The 16,998-nt window shown below is 37.3% G+C and overlaps 1 protein-coding gene across 2 annotated transcripts in view; it reads right to left on the bottom strand.

The window, feature by feature from the left end:
* The window catches only part of PPP1R12A (protein phosphatase 1 regulatory subunit 12A), a 161,438-nt gene that overhangs the window by 93,715 nt on the left and 50,725 nt on the right, over positions 1 to 16,998 (bottom strand). For both annotated transcript variants that reach the window (XM_003259586.3, XM_012500121.2), the window contains exon 2: positions 6,145 to 6,275. In XM_003259586.3, the coding sequence (XP_003259634.1) occupies positions 6,145 to 6,275 (131 nt within the window). The remainder of the gene's footprint in view (positions 1 to 6,144; positions 6,276 to 16,998) is intronic.

Raw genomic sequence — 16,998 nt, 5'->3', positions numbered from 1 at the left:
CCAGTACATAAGGAGAAATAATAAAGAATATATTCGGTCTCCCCTATAAAAATTGTACGAGGTAATATGGTTTGGCTGTGTCCTTACCCAAATCTCATCTTGAATTGTAGTTTCCATAATCCCCACGTGTTGTAGGAGGAACCCAGAGGGAGGTAACTGAATCATGCGGTGGTTACCCCTATGCTTCTGTTCTTGTGACAGTGAGTGAGTTCTCATGAGAGTTGATGATTTTATAAGGGGCCTTTCCCCCTTTGCTTGGCACTTCTTCCTGCCGCCATGTGAAGAAGAATGTGTTTGCTTCCCCTTCCACCATGACTGTAAGTTTCCTGAGGCCTCCCCAGCCCTGTGGAACTGTGAGTCAATTAAACCTTGTTCCTTTATAAATTACCCAGTCTTGGGCAGTTTTTTACAACAGCGTGAGAATGGACTAATACAAAGGGTAACCAAATAGTAGACATGAGAAAGTTTCTTTTACAAAAATATTCCAACTAATAAATAAAAAAGAATGACAATTAAAATGTTACCATTGTATAGTTCCTATGTGTTCATCTAATTATTTCTTCAGTCAGAGAACTTGGTTTTCAATGCTTTGCACGTAGTAATTCAATTATAATTTATGCCACAGATGTATAACGAATTGATAATTCAAGATTGGAACAATAAATTGCATACATGGGTTCTTGGGCTCTAAAATCATTTGCCTTTTCTAGTATGTCCAAAGTTATACTGTTCCATTTTATTTTTGATCCATAGCCAATGACATTAACACTGTAAGTTTTAAGGAAGAGTATGCCTTGATGTGATAGTGGAAAGTTTATACTGCTTGTATTAGTTTGCTAGGACTACCATAATAAAATGCCACATACTGGGCGGCTTAAACAATAGAAATATTATTTTCTCACAGTTCTGGTGCCTAGAAGTCCAAGATCAATGTGTTAGCAGCTTTGGTTTCTTCATAGGCCTCTCTCCTTGGTTGGTAGATGGCTGTCTTCTTGTTTCTTCACATGGTTTCTTTCCTCTCTATGAGAGGGGCCCTGGTGTCTGTCTTCTTGTTTCTTCACATGGTTTCTTTCCTCTCTATGAGAGGGGCCCTGGTGTCTCTTTTTGTGTCCAAATGTCTTCCTCTTATAAGAAAACCAGCCAGACTGGATGAGAAACAACTCCATCAGCCTCATTTTAACTTAATCATCCCTTTAAAGGCCCCTTCTCCAAATAGAGTCACATTCTGAAGTACTGGAGGTTAGGGTTTCAACTAAGAATTTTGGGTGACACTATTCTGCCCATAATAGTGATTCAGCACCCCAAAGGAAAAGAATGATGTTAATGCATACATTTTAGTATCTGACCTGATATATACAGTAGGGGCTTAAATACTGACTGCATAATTTTTAAAACATGTTAATCAAAGTAATAATATTCTTAAGAATTAAAAACTCAAGGCAGTGAGTATTTATTAAAACAATGCATATGCTGAGCATAAAATCAGGCTCCACAAACTTACCTCATTTATTTGTCCTCCATTCCATTCTGGAGAAAGGACATTACTAAACAATCTTTATTTTTAGTTTACCCTAGGACTTCTACCTTGTTAAGAATAAGCAAAAGTTGAGGGTAATTATTTTGGTGAAAAGGTGAGATAATTGAGCCAGTGTATGAAGAGCCATCATTCATCTACCTATTCGCTTGGCTTCTATTACGCTACAGACCAAATGCAAAATTGTTAAATGCCTAGAAATGAAACTGTAATCTGACATTCTTTGTTCTACTATTTCCAAAAGAGGTTAAAAATTTAGAACTCAATGTATCCTAATCATCCTCAAATCCTCAGAGTAAACTAATCTAGTCTTCACTGTACATATCAATAGGCATGAATTACTACTATTCTGTGCATAAATGCAGTTAGTAAAGAAGCATATAAACAAACAACTGATGTGTTAGAGATGATGATGAATTTGCCAAGAACATCAGAAACACTTCCTGGAAGAAATGACCCTTATACAAACTGCATCTTGAGAGTTTGGTAGAAGCTGTTCAAGTAATGCAACAGCAGGCAAATAAATTATTATGAAGAAAGACACACTGATGTAAACCAGCAGGGAATGTTGGGGAACTAAAAGTAGTCCAGTATTGACAGAGTGAAAAATGTGAAGTGGAATGCAATATGAGAAAAAAGACTTAGGAAGAAACTAGATCTTTCCAATTTTATAAATAATCTTAAGTTACTGAGACTAAGTAGATTGGTCAAGCACGCAAAGCTAGTGAATGGCAGAACTAGGATTTGCAACAAATTTAACTCCAAAATACTTCAGTTACCACAGTGACCATATGCTCCAGTTTCCTATCCCCTGGTTTATAACTATTGTGTCCATTATTATTATTATTAAGTGCTTTCTTTCATGCCTATAAAACATTGATCTGTGGACTATCTTCACCCTATCAATTAGGCCACCAGACTATTATTTTTCTATACCCAAGAAAACTAGGGTTTCATTAATTTCACTTAATCATTAGTGAAATTAACTGCTGAAAGAGGTGTTTTTAATGTATTTCTTTTTTTTTATTATTATTATACTTTAGGTTTTAGGGTACATGTGCACAATGTGCAGGTTTGTTACATATGTATCCATGTGCCATGTTGTTTTGCTGGACCCATGAACTCGTCATTTAGCATTAGGTATATCTCCTAATGCTGTCCCTCCCCCCTCCCCCCACCCCACAACAGTCCCTGGAGTGTGATGTTCCCCTTCCTGTGTCCATGAGTTCTCATTGTTCAGTTCCTACCTATGAGCGAGAACATGCGGTGTTTGGTTTTTTGTCCTTGCGATAGTTTACTGAGAATGATGGTTTCCAGCTTCATCCATGTCCCTACAAAGGACATGAACTCATCATTTTTCATGGCTGCATAGTATTCCATGGTGTATATGTGCCACATTTTCTTAATCCAGTCTATCATTGATGGGGATTTGGGTTGGTTCCAACTCTTTGCTATTGTGAATACTGCCGCAATAAACATACGTGTGCATGTGTCTTTATAGCAGCATGATTTATAGTCCTTTGGGTATATACCCAGTAATGGGATGGCTGGGTCAAATGGTATTTCTAGTTCTAGATCCCTGAGGAATCACCACACTAACTTCCACAATGGTTGAACTAGTTTACAGTCCCACCAACAGTGTAAAAGTGTTCCTATTTCTCCACATCCTCTCCAGCACCTGTTGTTTCCTGATTTTTTAATGATGGCCATTCTAACTGGTGTGAGATGGTATCTCACTGTGGTTTTGATTTGCATTTCTCTGATGGCCAGTGATGATGAGCATTTCTTCATGTGTTTTTTGGCTGCATAAATGTCTTCTTTTGAGAAGTGTCTGTTCATGTCCTTCACCCACTTTTTGATGGGGTTGTTTTTTTCTTGTAAATTTGTTTGAGTTCACTGTAGATTCTGGGTATTAGCCCTTTGTCAGATGAGTAGGTTGCAAAAATTTTCTCCCATTCTGTAGGTTGTATTTTTTTCTTTTTTTGAAACAGGGTTTCACTCGTCACCCAGGCTTAAGTGCAATGGTGCTATCTCAGCTCACTGCAACCTCTGCCTCCCAGGCTCAGGAAATTCTCTTGCCTTAGCCTCCAGAGTAGTTGGGACACATCATTGTGCCTGGCTAATTTTTTTGTATGTTTTGCAGATATGGGGTTTTGTCATGTTGCCCAGGCTGGTCTCGAACTCCTGAGCTCAAGTGAGGCCTCCCAAAGTGCTGGGATTACAGGCATGAGCCACCATGCCCAACCTGCTAAAAGAGATTATGCTGAATAACTGGGCATTTGGAAGGATTTTGGGCTATCATCACCTTAACAAATTATCCAGTACATGCTAGAGTTAAACTGCCTTTTATAAAAATAGTCATTATTTTAAAAAAGAATCTCGTGGCAGAAAGAATAAAAAGGAAAACTTATTCTTCTAATTTTAATCTGGTTCAAGGAAACTCCATAGTTTACAGCACAGTCATAAATCCAAACTAAAGTAATTAGATTAGCAACTATAGTCAACCTTGGCCAAAAAAGGTCACTTTTGTTTGCACAAGTCCTGTAAAGCATATATTCCATATCCCACCCTCCAAAAACTGAAGTCACCCTACTGATAACACTAGCAACTGCAACAAACGGCTTACCTCATACTTCTTATATACCAGCATGTAAAAGCTGAATATGCCAAGATATTTACTTTTCCTAGCTACAACATGGACAAATGACCAGGACCAGGCCAAAAGAAGTCCCACTGTAGGATATCTTCAGAAACTGGAGGGCTCTCTGGGAAAGGTTTTCCTCTTTGATGTACACAGAATACAGAGAGGATATTTTCTACTTGCAATCCATATTTTTATTTGCTTTTGGATGTGGATATGTAAAACACAATTCTAAAGTTGTGGCAATCATCTTGTAACCAAGAGGGGAGAAGGCTAAGAATAAAGTCCATTTTTGGGAAATTCAGAAGAAAAAACTGAAAGATCCCAGGTCCTTGCTGACATCACTGAGTGGCTTAATAAACCTAAATGTCCTTCCTCTAAATGATATTTTATCCTGTATAACAAGTACCATTATTCTTTGGGTCATTTTAAATTGGGTTTTCTATTACTTGCAGCTAAAAGCATTCCAACTGACACAATAGGTCTGTGACCTAATCAAGTCTATGCAAAGAAATTATTCAAGACAATTAATATTGTCTTTTCAAACTCAGAAACATGAATACAAAAAGGAAACATAAGAATTAAACATCTGAAGAAAGAGGTTGAGTTTTCATTTTCCCAGTGTAGACACAAAAGGTAATGGTCAAAAGTTAATATGTACTATTTCCTATGAGCCAGGTCCTACGTTTGATGAATTACTGCAGTTAATCCTCACAACAAACCTAGGAAATACTACTTTATAGAGGAGAAAACCAAAGCCTAGAAAAGTTAAACAACTTGTCAAGGTTATACTCCTTGATAGTGATTGAGGCAGCATTCATATTCCATATCAATTAACTCCAGAGCCTAATCATTAAGTATAGTTAAAGATAAATGCACAATTATCTGTTTTTTTTTTTCTATGAAGAGATCTAAGTCTTCTGTTGAGCAGGAAAAGTCCAAAAAGGAAGTAAAGAACTTGAGCATCATGATTGTTAGGTTTGAACAACCACTGCTGTTTTGCAATGGGAAAAAGACTTCCTCAGTTTATATACAAAGAAATCATGGCAAACAAAGAGGAAACAAATTATGGAAAGATGTCATATAATTAGTGGCAGAGTCAGTAATAAAATTCAGGTAATTCAGACCTTATCGTTCCCAGGCCGGAGCACTTTCCATCTCACCATACAGTTTCTGCCTTGAAATTGAGATATTGTATCTCCAGCACAAGTGGGGAAAAAAAGCAAAATGTATAGAGATAAAACCATGAAGGCTTACTAAGATATTTACAGAGTAGAATTCCCATATTCAATATTTATTCATTGATAAGCTTTCATATATAAGCAGAGAGACAACAAAACTGTTTACTGTGTGGATAGATAGTAGTAAGAAAAATAATTTAATGAAAAAATTATTTTTCAAGATATCTATACTTCCATTGTTAAATGCTTTAAAAAAATCAGAGGTTCTTAGTATGTAACCACACATTAAAGGTAGTAGAGAATACAATGACTATTTCTCATTGAATTTTCTAAAAAATGTATTTTTTAAAAAAGACAATCTTCAGAAAAACTAAGTAAACAGGCTCACTGAAGAACTATGTATCATATTCTCCCTATAGCAATGTAAGCCAGTTGCCAAATTTATGATTATAAAGGAATGAGTTAGGCTGCTAAGTATTGACCCTCAATCATTTGACAATGCTCTAGCTCTAGCTGTACTCAAAAGAAAAAACATGGAGACAGAGAATGTGTACAATTACTAATGTTAATACAAAGTACCAAAGGCCAAAGAGGGCGGGGAGACAGAAAGAAGATCTGATTCTGAAAATATATGGATTCCCAATAACCACTTATTTTCTTTCTTGGAAAGAATAATTTTCATGAATTAAAGTAATGTAAGAGTTCACTCATTTATCTTTATCATTTCAATAAACACTCAGGTCTGTCAAACAGTATTAGAATAAAATTAAAACGCAGAACTGGCTTACTCTGCAATATCAAGATATCCACAGGAAGCTGCTGCATGTAGTGGTATCCAGCCTTCATTATCAGGTTGATTAATATTTGCTCCATTTTCTACCAGAAACTTCACCATATCAACATTGTCATCAATGCAAGCCTAGAAACAAAACAGAAAGCCAGATTGGAAAAAATACGAATTAACACTCCAAATTATACATCAATAGAATAAAATTCCTACTTTGTGGCTTTTATAATATAAATATTCTCTGTAAATAAATCTGCTGCTATCTTGACTATACTCCATCAAACACACTAATGACACTAAATTGTAAGGGTCCTTGCTTAGGTACACATATAACAGTAGTGTATGTGCCTAGACTCTTTATGGCAACCCAATTTGAATAACAAGTACCTATTGAAATGAAGACATTATAACTAAGTACTAATAATAATCTCTACAGCAGTGGTTCCCAAAAATGTTGTCTGCTGGGGGAAGGGGGAGTAGATTCTTTTAGGGAGTTGATTAGGGTAAAACTGTTTTCAAGATAAAACTAAGATGTCATTTCCCTTTTTTACTTTGTTGACATGTACACTTGACGGTATAAAAGTACCAGCTGTAAAACTGCATGCACTTTAGCACAAATAACGGCAGTGGCCAAAAAAAAACCCGCCTCTATTAACAGTCACTGTTTTGACCACTTTGTACTCATAATTAAAAAAAAAAAAAAATTGCCAAGCACAGTGGCTCATGCTTGTAATCCCATCTACTTGGGAGGCTGAGGCAGGAGGATCCCTTGAGCTTCAGTTCAAGGCTGCAATGAGCTACGATCACACCACTGCACTCCAACCTGGGCAACAGAGTGAGACCCTATCTCCAAAAAAAGTGGTGGTTGGGGGGCAGCAATTTTTACTCATACATGTCTTTGACAAAGCAGTACGTATTAAATCTTGGCCCTTGTATACAGGTCTTTTTTATATTCTCTGGAACAAGATGGGAAGTGTATGTTAAAGCACCTCTTCCAAGTATGATGGTTGTCTTGATGAAAAGCACTTGTGACATTGAGATGCAAGCTGACTTAGCCACTTTCCCATGCAACATTATGTCTACTTAAATGACAAACTACAGTTAAACTTTGATTTGTGGTAGATCTTTTCTTGCAAATGAACAAAATGAGCCTGTCACTTCAAGAAAAGCAATTAACGCCACGCACGGTGGCTCACGCCTGTAATCCCAGCACTTTGGGAGGCCGAGGCGGGCAGATCACCTGAGGTCAGGAGTTCAAGACCATCCTGGCCAACATGGTGAAACCCCATCTCTACTAAAAGTACAAAAATTAGCCAGGTGTGGTGGAGCACGCCTAGTCCCAGCTACTTGGGAGGCCGAGGCAGGAGAACTGCCTGAACCCAGGAGGTAGAGGTTGCAGTGAGCCAAGATCACGCCATTGCCCTCCAGCATGGGCAACAGAGCAAGACTCCGTCTCCAAAAAAAAAAAAAAAAAAAAAAAAAAAAAAAAAAAAGAAAAGCAATTAACAGTATATTTGTTGCCAATGATAAACTTTCAAGAAAAAATGAATTAGTTATTTTAATTAAAAAATGTTATTTGGTAACATGGGTAAATCGCTATTATTTTTAAATAGTGTTTTAAATCCTCAGTTTTAAACTCTAAGACTGTAAATATTAATACATACAACCAAGAAAAAATGAATTAGTTATTTTAATTAAAAAATGTCATTTGGTAACAGGGGTAAATCATTGTTATTTTTAAATGAATTAATAGCATTTTAAATTCCTGGTTTTAAACTCTAAGACTACAAATATTAATACATATAACCTACAGAAACAAAAGCTCATGGAATCTTCAATAATTCTTAAGAGTATCAAGAAAATAAAAAAAGTGTATCAATAAAATAAAAAAAAATTTGAGAACTACAGTCCTAAAGTAAATAAGAAGGAACTTTTATCAAATGCTTGCTTTGTGCCAGGTAGTATGAGAGGTGATTTACATACATTATTCTCACAAAAACCCACTCCAAGGTACTCATTGTTCCCCACAACTGTTCCTAAAATCACTGTGTTCCAGCCACAATAGGGACCTTACTATTCCTTGACCAGGTACCTCAGAGCCTTTGTTCTTGCAGTTCTCACTGTCAGGAATGCTCTGCCCCCAGATCTAAGCATGCTGATTCCTTCTCATCAAACAAATCTCAATGCAGATGTTTCTTCTTCAGGAAGGCCCTCCTGGACATCCTTTTAAAGTAATTCCTAGTACTCTATCACATTATCAATAATATCGATAGCCACAATTTTCTTATTTATACCTATGTTCTACCCCTACTAGAATGTAAACTCCATAATTTTCAGATTAGGGATGTATCTGTACATGAATATAAGTACTTTATACCTGTCCTATGAGACAGGCTGTATTCATAAACACACTCCATTTACCCTGGGGAGGCTTTCTGGAATTGGCACTATTCATAATCATCATCATATTGTCCCTCCTGCAATGCAATCCCCATGTATTACCAGGACCCCTGCCCAAGAATGTAAAGTCTGTGCCATGTATTTGACTTGGGGGATTGGGAAGGTGGGATGAAATCCACTCAAGGAGCCTTTAACTTGGTGAAAGGTTTTTTCCCTCCTAATTCACACAAAGCCATTATTTGCCCAGAGGGCAAGTGACCTTTTTTTTCTAATGTGGGTAAAACTCAGTAAATGAACTAATTAGCTCCTATTTCCTATCTATGATAAACAACTAATACACAACTAGGAGTATGTGGGCTGATGACTATTATCTCTGTACTCTAAAAGTGTTTCTAATAAACTGATCAGTAGACATATTAATTTACACTGTCATCTTTGGTTTATTGCCAAAAGATCTTTGTTGGAAAATTCATGTGCTACTCATTTAAATGTATAAAAATCCCAAGTTTATTAAGAATCCAGAAGGATATTTTAAGTAGCTGTTGAAAGTAATAAATATTGATGTATCATTTAAAAAGTGGTTCTAATACATTTTGCTATACATAGACCATTACCTTTATCTACCCATCCCCTTAAAAGAGGCTTAAACACCAAGACAGTACTTAACCACCAAAGGAAGTTCCTGTTTGTTCATATTTGGGGAAAAAAACTATTTTTCAGGACTGAAAACACATCAACAACAACAAAAAAGGATATTAATGTCAAACTATAACTCATGGAGAAAACGAAAGAGCTTCTTAAATGCCACTTCAACCTAAGAAAGAGCAGTTTGGGGCTGGCTGATGAGATATAATGGATCAGCATTATACATAAGCAATGAATAAATAAGGTATGACTGTATCCACATTTCATAAATGAAGTCTTTGCTCAACTCTCACCTTTTTGGTATCGCCTTTCTTGGACAGCATACTAAAATTACAACCCCTTCCCTACCATTTTATATCCTGGGTATCTACTTTATTTTTCTCCATACCATTTATTATAACATATTATATATACTTTGCTTATTTACCATCTGTTTACCCCACTCCCAGCATAAGCGTTTACTGAGAGCAGGAATTCTGCTGCATCCTCAATACCATGCACAGTTCTTGACATGCAGAATTCGGCTGCTTCCACAATACCTTAGTTCTTGGGCTCAATAAATGAATTAATGAATGTAGGAGGAAGCTAAGATTCAAAGAGATTAAGTAGCTTGAATAAGTCACACAGACAGGAAATGATAGGGCTGGGAATCTCACAGAGATGCTCAGGTTCCAGAAACTAAGCTTTTTCCACACTTAACACACTGCTTTCCACAGATGTTCCTAGTTTATCAACACATTTCTCACCTGCAACAGGATATCATGCATTCTAAGGGCTAAGTATTACTTGTATAAATGAAATAAATTTTCCTTAACTACCACAGAAACAAAAGAAATGCTTTTAGCAGCATTTCCCTAAGGAAGAAAATGACAAAGTTTCTATCAAGAAAAGCACTATACAGTGTACCTAAAAAGTTTTAAAGCAGGAGGCTGAGGCAGGTGAATCATGAGATCAGGAGATCAAGACCATCCTGAGAAACACGGTGAAACCCTGTCTCTACTAAAAATACAAAAAACTAGCCAGGCATGGTAGCACACACCTGTAGTCCCAGCTACTCGGGAGACTGAGACAGGAGAACCGCTTGACCCCGGGAGGTGGAGGTTGCAGTGAGCCAAGATCGTGCCACTGCACTTCAGCCTGGGCAACACAGCAAGACTTCATCTCAGAAAAAAAAAAGTGTAAAAGCATTGAGAGGGAATCACAGCTTTTGGTTTTAGGTTCTAGTTCTGGCTCTGCCACAAATTTTGTGGCTGTGAACAAGTAATTTAATCTTTTTGGACGTTGGTGTCTTCATATTTCAAGTAGAGGGAAGAAGTGTGAGGGGGTATTTATCTTAAAAATTCCCTATCATATTTAAAATTATTATGTATCTTCCCTCTAGAACAAGTTATAAGCAAGCTGACAGCAGTTTTCCAAAGTGCCTAGAACATATCTTACATATAAGAGATGATACAAGAATACATAGGCAATGTTGATATAGATATTGCTCAAGAAAAGAACTATTTTTCATAGAGCAGTGGTTAAAAGAGGTTTGAGAATCACAGCTATTTAATGACAAAGAAACATAAAAAGTGTATTGTATTAGAAAGTAGTTTATAGAATGCTGAGATAAGAGAGTGACTTACTGTGACTTGCATAATCATTCACTTTCCTTGAGAAATCATACTGATTAAATTCTTTCTTTTCAGACAGAGTCTTGCTCTGTTGCCCAGGCTGGAGTGCAGTAGCACGATCTCGGCTCAATGCAACCTCCGCCTTCCGGGTTCCACCGATCCTCTTGCATCAGCCTCCTGGGTAGCTGGAACTACAGGTGTGTGCCACCATGCCCAGCTAATTCTTGTATTTTTAGTAGAAATGGGGTTTCAACATGCTGACCTGGCTGGTCTCAAACTCCTGACCTCAAGTGATCCACTCAACTTGGCTTCTCAAAGTGCTGGGATCACAGGTGTGAGCCACCACACCTAGCTGATACTCATTAAATTCTATTCACCTTTTTTCCTCAACCTCTTTTAAATCCCATAGGCTCCAAAACTGTATCCTGATTTTTATCCTCAGTATAAAAATATAAAACCCTACTTGATAATTATATGTAATACAAATATGATTATTCTTTTAAACTGAAAAATATCAACAAGCAAATAAGAAATGATTCTTTATAAAAGAATATGGGGAAATGCCCAAAATATATTAAGAGGGTTTTTTTTTTTTTTAAGCCTACAACACTACAAAATTACACATCTTTGTTGGGGTGTTTTTTACAAAGGGATATACATATGTGAAATTTCATTGAATTGTATACTTAAGAGTTGTATACTTTACCAATGTAAATTATGCCTCAAGTTAAAAAGTTAAAAAAAAAAAAGGCTACCATTTGAGACTACTATGTATCACTTAAAATATGTATTCCTTTAACTTCTATGCCTTGCCTCCTCAAGCTCCACATACCAAATGCAGTTGGTATTCCTAGTAGTCTCCCATCCAAGTACTAACCAGATCCAACCCTGCTTAGCTTCCTAGATGAGACGAGACCAGGTGTTTTCAAGGTGGTATAGCAAGTTAAAAAGGATGCAAATATGGAAATGGAAAAGGATAAAAGAATATAGGAGAAAACACACAATGTATTTTTTTAATGCCTAATATGATTTAAAGTTTTATATTAGTCCATTCTTATGCTGCTAATAAAGACATACCAGAGACTGAGTAATTTATAAAGGAAAGAGGTTTAATTGACACAGTTCCACACAGCTGGGGTGGCCTCACGAAACTTACCATCATGGTGGAAGGAGAAGCAAACACCTCCTCCTTCACATGGCAGTGGCAAGGAGAAGCGCCGAGCAAAACAGGAAAAGTCCCTTATAAAACCATCAGATCTTGTGAGAACTCACTCACTATCATGAGAACAGCAGCATGGGGGTAACTGCCCCCATGATTCATTCAATTACCTCCCACTGGGTCCCTCCCATAATACATGGGGATTATGGGAACTACAATTCAAGATGAGAGTTGGGTGGGAACACAGCCAAAACATACCAACTTTACTAAAAAAAAATTCACTCAAGACTAAAAGAATACATCCTGAAGGTTAAAAATAATGGTTGTGAGACCCACTTTTATTTTCTTCCTTAATTTTTCCTTTCTTTTCAAAATGTCTACAATGAATAGACAGTGTTTCAAGAAAAAAATTCAAGAAGTTATTTCTTAAATAAAAAGCATTAAATGGTAATGTGGAAAAACAACCAAGGCTGGGTGTGGCAGCTCATGCCTATAACCCCAACACTTTGGGAGGCTGAGGTAGGAGGATCACTTGAGGTCAGGAGTTCAAGACCAGCCTGGCCAACATGGCAAAACCCCGTCTCTACTAAAAATACAAAAATTAGCCAGGCACGGCGGCACATGCTACTTGAGAGGCTGAAGCATGAGAATTGCTTGAACCTGGGAGGTGGAGGTTGCAGTGAGCCAAGATCACGCTACTGAGCTCCAAGCCTGAGCAACAGAGCAAGACTGTCTCAAAAAAAAGAAAACAACCGAATTGCTGGTGAAAGTATGAAATTCACACAACCAATTCCTATTCACATAACAGAATTCTATAAATTGATAAAAAAAAAAAGAACATTGAACAAAAAGAACAAAATACTGCTATCTTCAACAACATGAATGAAATACATAAATGAGTAAAGAAGGCAGGTACAAAAGGATACATACTGCAGGTTTCCCGATAAAATAAGATCTGGTGATAAGACTCAGAACCAGGGTTAAATCTGTGGGAGAATGACAGGAGGGGCATAAGGGGGCTTTCTGGACAGTTGGAAATGTCCCTATCTTTGTTGAGGTGATTTTTACATAGAGATATACATATGTGAAATTTCACTGAATTGTCTACTTAAGAGTTGTATACTTTACCACTGTAAATTATACTTCAAGTTAAAAAGTTAAAAAAAAAAAAGCAGGCTACCATTTGAGACTACTATGTATCACTTAAAATACGTATTCCTTTAACTTCTATGTCTTGCCTCCTCAAGCTCCACATACCAAATGCAATCCGTCTTTTAACTGATAACCTCTAAATACTCTGAAAACATTTCTTCCCCAAGAATTCTAGCATATTCTCTGTTTATGGCTAAATATCACTAATTCCTTTAGCTACTCTTCATATTATATATACTAAAAAGTATATATGCCAAGATCGCATGAAAAAGATCACATTAAAATATACTTGGATAGTCCATAAATAACAATGATCACATAAGGGCCATAATAGCAGTGGTTAGAAAGTACTAAAATATCACTGAGAACATAAAGAGATCTTTTTGTGACTAAGAGGGTCCATACGGGTCCCTACATATTTGAGCATAGTTTTGAAGATTCTGTAAGAGTTCAAGTACCAAATCAACTGGCAGGAACCTCACTGAGCAAAGACACTGCTGATTTTAAAAGTTCATGGAATAAACAAACAGTAAGTCAACCAGTGGTAGACAGTATCTGTAAGTTATAAAACAGGATAAGGCTAAGTAAAAGATCGGAATATAATGCAAAGACTGTAGTTGTACTGCAGATGATTTTCAAACTCTTTTTACTTCAACACACGAACAGAATCTGCTATGTTCCCATCAGTAATGGTGGCTCAAGTAAGCAGCAGGAGAAACTAGAAAAAAACACTTTAGAATTTCAAGATGATGCTTGAAAAAGCTATTTAGAGTTTTTAGGAAGAGGGGTGACATGATCAGATCAGTATTTCAGAAAGATCATAGAAGCAATAAGAAGAGGAAAGAGCCTGAACTAAACAACAGCAGATATCGGCATACCTAGTTTTACTGTGCCTCGTGGATACTGCATTTTTTTGTTTGTTTGTTTGTTTACAATTTGAAGGTGTGTGGCAACCCCGTGTCAGGCAAGTGTATTGGTGCTACTTTTCTAAACACGTGCTTACTTCATGTCTGTGTCACATTTTGGTAATTCTCACAATATTTTAAATTTTTTCATTATTACTAGATCTGTTATGGTGATTCGTGATCAGTGATCTCTGATGTTACTATTGTTTTGGGGCGCCATGAACCATATTCATAGAAGACGGTGAACTTAATTGATAAATGTTATATATATGCTTTGACCACTCCACAAACCGGCAGTTCCCCATCTCTCTCCCTTTCCTGAGGCCTCCCTATTTCCTTAGAAATAACAATATTAAAATTAGACCAATGAATAACCCTACAATCACCTCTAAGTACTCAAGTGAAAGGAAGAGTCATGTGTCTCTCATTTTAAATCAACAGCTAGAAATGATTAAGCTTGGTGAGAAAGGTACGCTGAAAGCCGAGGTAAGCCAAAAGCTAGGCCTCTCGTGCCAAACAGCCAAGTTGTTAATGCAAAGGAAAAGTTCTTGAAGGAAATTAAAAGTGCTACTCCGGTGAACACACAAATGGTAAGAAAGCAAAGCAGCCTTACTGCGGACATGGAGAAAGTGTTAGTGACCTGGACAGGTCAAACTAGCTGCAACATTCCCTTAAGTCAAATCCTAATCCAGAGTAAGGCCCCAACTCTCCTGAATTCTACAAAGCCGAAGAGAGGTGAGGAAGCTGGAGAAGAAAAGTCTGAAGCTAACAGGAAGTTGATTCATGAGGTTTAAGGTAAGAAGCCATCTCCATATCATACAAGTGCAAGGTGAAGCAGCAAGTGCTGATGGAGAAACTGCATCTGGAAGATGCAGCTAAAATCACTGATGAAGGTGGCTACAACTAAACAATAGCGTTTCACTGCAGACAAGGCAGCCTTCTACTGGAAGAAGATGACATGTAGCACTTTTATAGCTTGAAAAGAGAAATCAATGCCTGGCTTCAAAGTTTCCACGGACAGGTTGAATCTCTTTTCAGGGGCTAATGCAGCTGGTGACCTTAAGTTTGAAGCCAGTGCTCATTACCCATTCCAAAAATCCTAGGTCCCTTAAGAATTACACTAAATCTACTCTGCCAGTGCTCTATAAATGGAACAACAAAGCCTGGATGGCAGCACATCTGTTTATAGCATGGTTTACTAAGTATTTTAAGCTCACTATTGAGACCTATTACTCAGAAAAAAAAGATTCCTTTCAAAATATTGCTGCTAACAACAATGAACCTGGTCACCCAAGGGGTCTGATGGGAGATGTACAGGATTAATGTTGTTTTCATGCCTGCTAACAAAACATCCATTCTGCAGCTCAAGGAGTAATCTCCACTTTTATGTCTTATTTAAAAAATACATTTTGTAATGCTATAGTTGCCACAGATAGTGATTCCTCTGATGGATCTGGGCAAAGTAAATTGAAACTTTTTGGAAAGAATTCACTATTCTACATGCTATTAAGAACATTGGTGATTCAGGGAAGGAGGTCAAAATATCAACATCAATGGGAGTCTGAAAGTTGATTCCAACCCTCATGGATGACTTTGAGGGATTCAAGACTTCAGTGAAGGAAGTAACTGCAGATGTGGTATAAACGGCAAGAGAACAAGAATTAGAAGTGGAGCCTGAGGATGTGACTGAATTGCTGCAATCTCATGATAAAACTTGAATAGATAAGGAGTTATTTCTCAATGACAAGCAAAGCAAGTGGTTTCTTGAGAGGGAATCTACTCCTGGTGAAGACGCTGTGAACATTGTTGAAATAGCAATAAAAGGTTTAGAAAATGACATAAACTTGGTTGATACAGTGGCAGGGTCTGAGAGGATCGACTCCAATTCTGAAAGAAGTTCTACTGGGGGTAAAATGCTATCAAATAGCATCACATACTACAGAGAGATCTTTCATGAGAGGAAGAGTCAGTTGATGAGGCAAACTTGTCTTATTTTATGAAATTGTCACAGCCACTCCAACCTTCAGCAACCACGGCCCTGATTAATCAGCAGCCAACATCAAGTCAAGACCCTCCACCAGGCCAGGTGCGGTGGCTCACGCCTGTAATCCTGGCACTTTGAGAGGCCAAGGCGGGCGGATCATGAGGTCAGGAGTATGGGACCAGCCTGACCAACATGGTGAAACCCTGTCTCTACTAAAAATACAAAAATTAGTTGGGTATGGTGGCGCACACCTATAATCCCAGCTACTCGGGAGGTGGAGGCAGGAGAATTGCTTGAATCTGGGAGGTGGAGTTTATAGTGAGCCAAGATTGTGCCACGGCACTCCAGTCTCAGCGACAGAGCAAGACTCCATCAAAACAAAAACAAAAACAAAAACAAACAAAAAAACAAACCAAAAAAAACCCTCCACCAGCAAAAAGACTATGACTGGCTGATGGCTCATATAATCACTAGCATTTGTTTTTAGCAATAAAGCATTTTTAAATTAAGGTATGTACTACAGCATTATGATTTTTTAAAGATATAATGCTACATTATATTTAATAGACTGGTATAGCATAAACACAACTTTTATATGCACTGAGAAACCAAAAAAATTTGTGTGACTCGCTTTTTTGTGGTAGTCTGGAACCAAACCCACAATATCTCCAAGGTATGCCTGTACTCATGAAACTGTATTAAGGAAGCTTAGGAGGAAATATGCAAGGTTTAATGAAAGACATGAAGAGTGAAGATGCAGGAAGAAGCCATTCATGAAGATAAACACCACAGCTTTAAGGAGCAGATTGGGAATAGAAAGATGACGATTTTATTTGTTTTGGATATGCTGAATTTATAGGTGTCTGTACATCTATCTAACCATATAGATTTGGAGCTGTGAAAATAAATGTGGGAAGAAAATGTCAATTTGGGAATTATCTGCATTGAGGTAATAAAACAATGGGACTTGAAATCATTCAGGGAAAGAGTGTAGAGA

Source organism: Nomascus leucogenys, chromosome 10 (genome assembly GCF_006542625.1).
Source record: "Nomascus leucogenys isolate Asia chromosome 10, Asia_NLE_v1, whole genome shotgun sequence".
Lineage (NCBI taxonomy): Eukaryota > Metazoa > Chordata > Mammalia > Primates > Hylobatidae > Nomascus > Nomascus leucogenys.
The sequence above is the reverse complement of the archived record's forward strand: the minus strand, read 5'-3'. Positions and strand labels throughout refer to the sequence as shown.